The sequence below is a fragment of the Diabrotica undecimpunctata genome, chromosome 3 (genome assembly GCF_040954645.1).
Source record: "Diabrotica undecimpunctata isolate CICGRU chromosome 3, icDiaUnde3, whole genome shotgun sequence".
Lineage (NCBI taxonomy): Eukaryota > Metazoa > Arthropoda > Insecta > Coleoptera > Chrysomelidae > Diabrotica > Diabrotica undecimpunctata.
In genome coordinates this window covers 141,242,517-141,252,067 of record NC_092805.1, presented here as the reverse complement: position 1 = coordinate 141,252,067, position 9,551 = coordinate 141,242,517, and the positions used below count along the sequence as shown (strand labels likewise).

Below are 9,551 nucleotides of genomic sequence, written 5' to 3'. Positions count from 1 at the left end.
CACCCAAATTATTTACTTTGGCATTAGAAAATGTCTTCAAAAAACTAAATTGGGTCGAAAAGGGATTAAAAATAGATGGAGTATATCTTAACCATTTGCGTTTCGCAGACGACATAGTACTAATAAGCACAGATATCCATGAACTAAAATCAATGCTACAAGATTTAAATCACAAATCGAATCAAATAGGATTAAAAATGAATCTCGACAAAACAAAGATATTAAGCAACAGCCTAGAAAACATCACGATAGATAACATCAATGTAGAAATGGTAGAACAATATATATATCTAGGACATTCAATTAAAAACGAAAAGGAAAATCAAACCCTAGAAATTAAAAGAAGGACACAATTATCATGGGCTGCTTTTGGGAAGTTGAGCTCCATTTTAAAAGACAGAAAAATCCCAATACACTTAAAACGAAAAACCTATGACACTTGTATACTACCAGTTGCAACTTATGGATTGGAAACTATGGCAATAACAAGAAAAATGGCAGAACAATTAAGAGTAACTCAACGGGCCATGGAGAGGGCCATGTTAAATATAAGCCTCAGAGACAAAATTCCTAACACCGAAATACGTCGAAGAACTAAAGTAACCGACATCATGGAAAAAATAGCGACATTGAGATGGCAATGGGTAGCACATGTAGCAAGACAAGACACCAACAGATGGTCTCATAAAGTGACATTCTGGAGACCTCGAGAAACAAAAAGAAGCGTGGGAAGACCCAAAAAGAGATGGATAGACGATATAACAGCTGTAGCTGGAAAGCAATGGATGAGAATTGCAAAAGATAGGGAAGCGTGGAAACAATTGGAGGAGGCCTATGTCCAACAATGGATGAATGAAGGCTGAAGAAGAAGAAGAAGATTTAAATTCTTATTAGCAAAAGTAGAAAACCGGAATTGCCTCAAAATTTGCTTTTTTACCCCCTATTACCTTTTGCAGAGTACTATGAGATCTCATTTACGAGGAAAATTATTAATAACTGGTAAATATTTCACACTCTGCTAGAACATATCTACTACAAAAAATCATCCAAAGAATAACTTCTCCGACCAATAGGTAGGAATACACTGAAAAGTTACTCAAAATTCAGATAAATTTCAAAATCAGAACGTTCAAAACTATGTGCTTTGTCCGGGAAAACTTGTCAGAAAATTTACCTTTAAAGAATCTTTCAGATCTACAAATTCACTCGTGTAGTTCAGAATTTTCAAATGATTGCTTTATTATTCTCAAACCTATCCCTTGCCCTTAAATTTCTGTGATATCACCTCAAATCTCATCAGAAAAATAAAAATTTCAAAATTCGACATCATCATCGTGAATGAAACTTTATAAATTAAACATTAGTGTGGCGAGAATATAAAAACAGAAAAATGCTCAAAAATATATTATGATTGCGACGAAAGTGAACATATTCTTCGGCCTTTTATGACTTAAGTAAATGTTCTTAAACAATAAATATGAGAAAACAGCTTAACATACCCTACATGACGATAAATTGAGCCCTAAAAGACCTAGTAAGTCGCTCGGTTTTAAGTTTTTCGTGTGGTTTAATACCTACTTTTTAAGCTTCAGTATGTACTCTTTTACCGTCGAAATTTTACAAAACACCACACATACAAACTTTAGAATTTAAATATTCAGTAAGATGGAAAACGTAGATACATTCCGAAGCCAATTAATAATTATTAAAATAAAATAAAAATAATAGGGGGATATAATAAAGCTAGTATTTATAGTAAGCTGTAAGCCATAAGTGTTATGCTACATTTCATAGTCAACCATAAGGATAAAGGTTACAGTTACGGGATAAATATTACGTAATTGACTGACACTAACCTTTACAAAATTTGTCAAACCCACGTCAAGTCCGGCCAACAGAAAATGTCACAAAAATAAGATTTTTCTCTATTTTAAAATAAAAGATACAATTTTTCTCTCAAGGAAAATTCTCTGATAGACAGTCTATCGTAAATAAGTAAAATACAATCCCTACTTTATAATTTTTTTAGGTTATGTTAATGTCAAGAACGTGATTTTATTTTAGAAATTTATATTTAACAATGTATGGATTACAGAGAATTTCATACCGAATATATATTCGCAATGGGGTAAGTTTTACAACAAACTGTCACGACGTTTTTATATTAATATTTGTCCTTTTCCTTAGTTTCGACATTATTCCCAACAACCTGCAAAGAGAAATTCCTTTATTGGCCGGCTCTTTGAAAATTTTAAAGATGAGCTGGCCAAAAACAAAGAAATGAAAGAATCTCTGAAAAAATTTCGAGAGGAAGCTCAAAAATTAGAACAAAGTGATGCATTAAAAGCAGCTAGGCAAAAATTTGAAAGTGTAGAAAAAGAAGCTAGTAAAAGTAGTGAAGTTTTTAAAGAAAGTTTAGGTTCTGTTAAGGAAAAACTTAAAGGAGTTATAGATGAAGCTAGTAAGTCAGATTTAGCAAAGAAGGCTGGCAAATTCACAGAAGAAGTTGGTAAAACTACACATAAAATAAGCGAAACAGCTCAAGAAATTAGTAAAACTGGAGCATTTCAAAGTATATCTCAAGCTACTAAGGCTGTTAAACAAGAAATAGACAATACTAGTATAGAAGGTAAGAGTGTTTATTGTATAACACCCAAATAGGATATTTCACTAGATCCAACTTCCTTTGTTATTTAACTCACATAATGTTCTTGACCTTAATTTCTTGCCTTCTTAATTTTACACCTTAATTTTTCACTGTGATATAGTTTTAACAAACCCAACTTTGTTAAAATTTAGATTTTTCATTAACTTTTAGTATATAACACTGTTTCTTCTGAGATAATAATCATAATGATTCCTATTTAATATAAGAGATATATTTTATCTCATTTTTAATATATAATTTATATTTAATAAAATATTTAATCTCTTAGCACAAATCGTAAATTAACTGCTATAACAATATGTGTTGGTTCATCCCATACAGCTTAAAGGAAATCTGTAGATTCACTTACTGTTTATTTTTCCTTCTCACTACTGTTTATGATTGTTTTATCCCAAGCTACTTTACTTCTTTGTTTATTTTATTTGTTTTTTATTTATTTTATCAATTCAAGAGATTTTCCTTGTGATTATTTCAAAGCTAGTTCCCTGTTTGGAATTTTTTTTGCACTCTCAAAAATACAGAGCTAGACGGAAAATGAATGAATGTCGAATCTACAAAACACATATAAAACCAAAGACCAGATGGAAGAAAAATCAGAGGTAGGTCCAGAGCAGGATTGAATACCAACTGAAGGAAAATCTAAGAGTTTTAGAAGTGTGAAACTAGAAACTCAAAGCAATTAATAGTCAGGAATGGAAAATGAATCTATAATTGACCAAGGCCTAAATGATCTGTAGAGCCAAGGATGATGATCATGATGACTTTTTTGCATTTAAGTTATTAACTGCCATATTCTTTCATTCCTGTGCCATGCTGTATCATTAATTATTTGCTTAGTGCTTTTTTTTCTATTTACTGGATTCTTCCCAATGGTTCATTATAATATGGCTTTGAACAGGATTGGGGATAAGGCACCTCTTGGTAGGAGCCCCTAAGTACTGCTAAATTTGCTTAAACATCTATTATAGATACTTACTTTAGCATTTGCCTTAAACATAGTTTTTTTTTATTTCGTTTATAGTCAATTTACATTTTTACACGTCGACTGCGCGTATAGCTATAGAAGTATAGCTTCAATAATATGTCATTTGACCCTTGTGTTTAGCTTGCAAATCTTTTTGCTATATTCTTTGCACAGACCAGACAATATTTCCCATAAGCTACAATATCCATATAATATGGCAGCTACAAGATATAGTCCCTATTGCTAAATTTTTGGCTAATTTAAAGTACCCCTCACACCGTGTGCTACCGATCTCAGTCCCTTAAATTCACAAAAAATGGAATTAAACTAGATTTAAGAATAAACACATGTGTCTTTCATTGATAATTTATTGCTGTAGTTCTGAGCCTTTTATGAATTCACTATCTTCCGAGAAACAATGACTACTGCAGCTTCCGAGAAACAATGGGTGTTGTAGTTTAAGTAAGAAGCTACAATAATTTTTGTGTTCTGGATAAGGGTGAAGCAATAAAAAGCATTGTTGGCTTTGAACTGCATCAATAAATTAAATAAAAACCATGTATGAACTGGTCTTAGTTACTAAATACATCATTTTTCCTGAAAAGCATAAAATTGATTATAAGTATCTAATAACCAGTAGTGTCTCAATCTCAGCAAAGGTAATATGGGTTACCTCGATAATAAATAAAATGTATTATAGTATATTTAACGCTTTTTCAAAAACCTGTAACCCTTTTAGTTGCTATATATATATATATATATATATATATATATATATATATATATATATATATATATATATATATATATATATATATATATATATATATATATATATATATATATATATATGGTTATGCTAGGTTTACTGTAAAGTTAGCATAGCCATTGTTTCTCGGAAGGGGTTACAGCAATATATTGTTTCTTGGCGTAAAACTTCAACAATATATTAGCAATTAATTCCTCGCGGTTCACTTTTCTAGTTTCCTCGTTTTTCGAGGATATCGCGAATTTTTCCAGGGATGAATTTTGCGCTATTGGATGATGGGGTAGTTTTTGGGGATTTTTCAATATACAAATCAACAGCAAGTAATTAGCAATAAAATATGCCGCCGAGATGAGCTCTGTAGCCTTTTTCATTCCTGAGTACAGCTATGGCTAGGCTAGCTTTAGGCTTGTTTCTTCTAAATACATTTCAAATAGAATAGCACAAACTTTTACAATACCCCTTTATATTACTCCTAGAAGAGTTTCTTAACTAGATTTATTTTTATTTACTATCTTTAATGGGATTTAACCACAATTTCAGTTAAAAATGTGTTTATTTTGACATTTCAATTTCCACTTCGGAAATCATTCTCAAAATTATCTTTTTCTCAAAATAGATTTATTTTTTGCAATACCTTATACAGTTGAACCTTTAAGTTTAAAGTCTATTCTATTTTTTAATTGGGCCAAAGTAAGTTGTGGACTAGTCACTAATTTGATTATAAATTTTATCTACGCTCTAATAAAGATTTTGGCACTTAGCAGTTACAAAATTACTTCCCTCTTTATTAAAGTTATGATGTGATTATTAATATAGTGTAGTTTCAAACTTGTAGGCACCCAGGTCTCCATAGCTGGATAGTGTATTCCCTACATACTTTGTTTCATTACATGTTCATTGCTAACTTTATTGACCTCAAGTTTCTGAATCTCTAGAGTCCAATTTCAACAACTGAGAAATTATGAGCCAAAGCAGTAGACCAGAAAGTGGAAGCTGATGCTCTCTAGGTGGTACCATAAAGCTCTCGAATAATGATGTGTCTTGTATTGGTTTTGATTAGTTGCTCTAAATATCAAGAATTCCTTTTAATTTATCTACAAATAATGTCTACAGTTTTAAAATTATACTTTCATTAAATAAATATTTATTACCCTTTCTGTTGCAGGTAGAGTATATGTTAGTCCTAAAATACTACGGAAGAGAACAGAAACAAGTGCAGTTGTCCACCAAAAATATTATGAACCAAACACAGATGCTACAGGTGTTGAACTACACAAAGATTCAAAGTTTTATGAGTCTTGGCAAAATTTCAAAGATAACAATCCATATGTACATAAAGTTATGGACTGGAAATTAAAATATGATGAAAGTGAAAATCCTGTCATCCGTGCTTCCAGAGCACTCACAGAAAAAGTTGGTGATATCATGGGTGGTTTATTTCAGAAAACGGAACTATCTGAAACACTTACAGAAATCTGTAAGATAGATCCTGACTTTGATACCAAAAGATTTCTGAAACAATGTGAGACTGATATTATTCCCAATATTCTTGAAGCCATGACGAGAGGAGAGTTAGAGGTTCTTAAAGATTGGTGTCATGAAGGTCCATTTAATCTTTTTGCCGTTCCTATAAAAGAAGCTTATAAGAAGGGATACAAAATTGAATCAAAAATTTTAGACATTGATCATGTGGATTTAGTTTTGGGAAAAGTTATGGAGCAAGGGCCAGTTTTAATAATATCTTTCACATCCCAGCAAGTTATGGCTGTCCGAGATGCCTCAGGTGGAGTTGTTGAGGGAGATCCTGACAAAGTGATGAGAGTTAACTATGTGTGGGTACTATGCAGAGATGTCACAGAACCGGATCCTAGAGCGGCATGGAGACTCCTTGATCTTTCTGCCAACAGCAACGAACAACTGGTTTAACGCAACCATGAACGATGTTATGACAAATTAATGAAATATACGATTGATCGACCTTATTGTTATTGATTTACAAGGGAGATCAATTCAGGGCGAACCGGGCCACGAGGACGTGAGGGAAAGTTATTTATGTTAAGAAGCGGTGCGCGATTAATAAAATTTATAATAATTTAGGAATATGTTTAGGCCATTATTCAAAATTATGAAATAAATTATTAAACTTCTGTAATAATAATTGTGACTGCAGGCATAGGATTTGGTAAATTCAAAAAATATTGAATCTGTGTTATCTTATGTAAGATTCAGATTCTTGAAATGTACAAATTTCTTCTGTAAAAACTGTAAATACATTCAATTTTGGAATAAATCGTTGATTTTTATAAATTCTTTTTTGGTAAAATCCCATTTTAGAATTAAATCCAAACATACAAGTTTGGTCAGTATTATTTCTTTCTTTTGTATGTGTTAGAATGGAAGGAAAATTTATCAGAGGTACAGACAAGAAAATTTTCAGTTTCTAATTTAACTGTACCATACCTATGCAAAGTCCCAAAAATTCTCAATACAGCCCTCAGACTAATTGGCAGCAGCATGGATTCTCATTAGAGCAAACTGTTAATGTTCCTCGTGGACATAATACAGCCTTTAGCACAAAACACAACATTTATAAAAAAATATAACATTTCTTGCAAAAACCAGTAGAAATAGATTACAATCCAATCAATGGGTGCGTTCAGCCAACCTCAGCGGCTGGACCACTGACTATGCGGTAGCGTTCAGGCGCTTCCAGTGTAAGTTGATGTTAAATTTACTAAGGGAAAGGGTTTACTTTTATTTCCGCTGGATGAACTCGGCGGTTACTTTGTTCCTTCTTTAATGACAGATTAGAGGTTACACAAAGAACGGTACTAAGCTCGGGCTTCAGTCTGGTAGAGGTATCTTGGTCGGGGCTCTTATTACAGCTCAAATATAAAGATTCAGTTGAAAGAAGTACTGAAGATACAGAGACGAGAAGTTAGAAGAGAAGAGAAGTTAGAAGATAAGAGAAGGGAATTATTTGGGCACCACCCTATTTTTAGAGGAACAGGGAAACCTTAAGACATATAGAATAAGATAACAAGAAAGGTAAGATACAGTTAAGATAATCACGCGAGAATAAAGTAAACCGTGAGAGAAAAGGTATTATGATTGTGCGGTACACACTTAATATTTCGACACATATACACTAGTTATATGATAAAACAAATAATAATATAAATCAATAAAAATGCCTGAAAGAGATACACCTTGCACAAAAATATAAATTCATATCATAGCAAAAAATAAAAAGCAAATAAATCGTCAACAAAGTTATATTAGAAAAAAAATGCACTATAACAATTTTTATGACACGAGATAAGTGATCACAATCTATTATCGAATACAACCAAATATCTTTTTGAAAAATAATACTGAATAATGTAGTATTCTCAAGAATAAAAAAAAACAAGGAATATTATAATTGTCAATATTCGTCAAAATAAAATATTATTATGCCTTGAGAATACGTAAACATTTACTAAATTTTTTTGAACGTGATCACCTCAAATCTATTCCTAAAATTTATCATAAATATAACCTACTTTAATATCAAACAGTTTATACCCGTGATAGTTCATTAGGTTATACTTAACCATAAAGCAAAGTCACTGAACTGAATGTTGTAAATCAATTTGTTACTATTTAGGTATTGAAGTTGAGCTTTAGTCAATAAAATTTATGGTTACTCACAATACAGTAGACAACAGATGGACATAGGTAATGGCGTTACGTCCTCAATAAAGGCATTTGACACTGGGTCCTGGCAACAGGTACTGGACTGCAGGTACAGCAACGAATTACGGTCTTCGATACGTAATCCCTCGAATTGACTTTTTAACTTTTCAAAGGTGAGTCGTAGATGCATGTCGAAGTAAAAGGATACTTCTAGCGTCGTGAAAAGCCTCTAGTAAGAGGCTTTGAATTTGCGGTTCACCTAATTTGCTATCAGAGAGAGGTCTCTGGACTTATTGTTACTTCATATATATACATATATATATATATATATATATATATATATATATATATATATATATATATATATATATATATATATATATATATATATATATTTACATGAAAATACTAAGTTCTCGGGAAGAACCGCGTTGAGAATTTGGAACTCGACGTTTCGGCACCCCTTTTTGGAATCATTATCATGGTTCCGTTCGAGTTCGGTGTCTCAATCTGCCTACTCCCCTTATTCGTGACGTACCAATATCTTGTTCTCCAGGAATACGAGAACCGTCAAAAGAGCGCCTCAGTAGGAAACCATAAACGTCAAATCAAATCTTTCATTTTGAGTATTAGAAACCAGTTCTTTAAGTTTCTTACTTAGACGAAGCGATGTAATGTGGAATGCAATTTTAGATTCCTCATGTCGACTTATTCATCGTCTGTTTGCTTTGTATATCGTAGAAGGCACATATTTGGGCGAGAATCTGAATTTTGGTTTAAACATGTAGTACAAATCTTCGAATTTACTTTTTGCTTTATTCTTAAGGATATTTTCAGTACATGGCTCATTATACTGATGGTGTGAGAGCCGCTGCATGCTTTTGTGTTTATTTTTTTTGGGTAGTACGAATATCATTGTATGCGACCTGTTTTGTATATTTTGTGGAAGAAATGCACAACAAAATATCTACCCACCCGACGTTTGACCGAACTTTACCATTCACTAAAAATTATTTAAAATATTTTACATATTGCTCACGTGAACAGGATGTTCCAACTTTTTAATGTTTATTTCCAGATCATCTTAATCTATTTTATTAAAAAAACGGTAATATTTTATGGATGTTACTGTAGATAATAGCAATAAAAATCCACTTGCACATTTTACGTAATTTAATAATTCCTTACACAAATCAAATATATTTTTGATATAAAATTATACAACTTTTTATTATCACACAAGTAAGAAACTACAATCCTACTGACTAATCTTTAAGAAAACTGAATATATCGCCATCATCCTCGTCAGAAGAAGCGTTTACTTCTATATTTACAAAGGAAATATGTGGGGTCTCGATTCCCTGAAAATTAAACAAAAAATTTAATATTTAATAACTCTCAATATTATGTGGTTTAATACAGGAAACATAATTTTTTTTCTTCTTCTTTTTTCTTACTCTTATATGTATATA

The 9,551-nt window shown here is 31.8% G+C and overlaps 2 protein-coding genes across 2 annotated transcripts in view; one reads left to right on the top strand and one right to left on the bottom strand.

The window, feature by feature from the left end:
- The first annotated feature begins 1,845 nt into the window (after positions 1-1,845).
- LOC140437480 (mitochondrial import inner membrane translocase subunit TIM44) lies at positions 1,846-6,691 on the top strand. The gene is made up of 3 exons (XM_072527030.1): positions 1,846-2,128; positions 2,188-2,629; positions 5,567-6,691. The coding sequence occupies exons 1-3, from the start codon at positions 2,081-2,083 to the stop codon at positions 6,325-6,327; spliced, it is 1,251 nt and encodes a 416-aa protein (XP_072383131.1). The 5' UTR covers positions 1,846-2,080; the 3' UTR covers positions 6,328-6,691.
- Positions 6,692-9,234: 2,543 nt separating this feature from the next.
- Positions 9,235-9,551, bottom strand: part of LOC140437479 (uncharacterized) — an 86,790-nt gene continuing 86,473 nt past the window's right edge. Inside the window, exon 21 of the mRNA XM_072527029.1 lies at positions 9,235-9,440. Coding sequence (XP_072383130.1) covers positions 9,345-9,440 — 96 coding nt within the window. The 3' untranslated portion in view covers positions 9,235-9,344. The remainder of the gene's footprint in view (positions 9,441-9,551) is intronic.

Coding starts and splice junctions, on each gene's coding strand:
- LOC140437480 (XM_072527030.1), top strand. CDS start 2,081: ATGTATGGATTACAGAGAATTTCATACCGAATATATATTCGCAATGGG. Junction 2,129..2,187: donor GAATATATATTCGCAATGGG/GTAAGTTTTACA, acceptor CCTTTTCCTTAG/TTTCGACATTATTCCCAACA. Junction 2,630..5,566: donor AGACAATACTAGTATAGAAG/GTAAGAGTGTTT, acceptor TTTCTGTTGCAG/GTAGAGTATATGTTAGTCCT.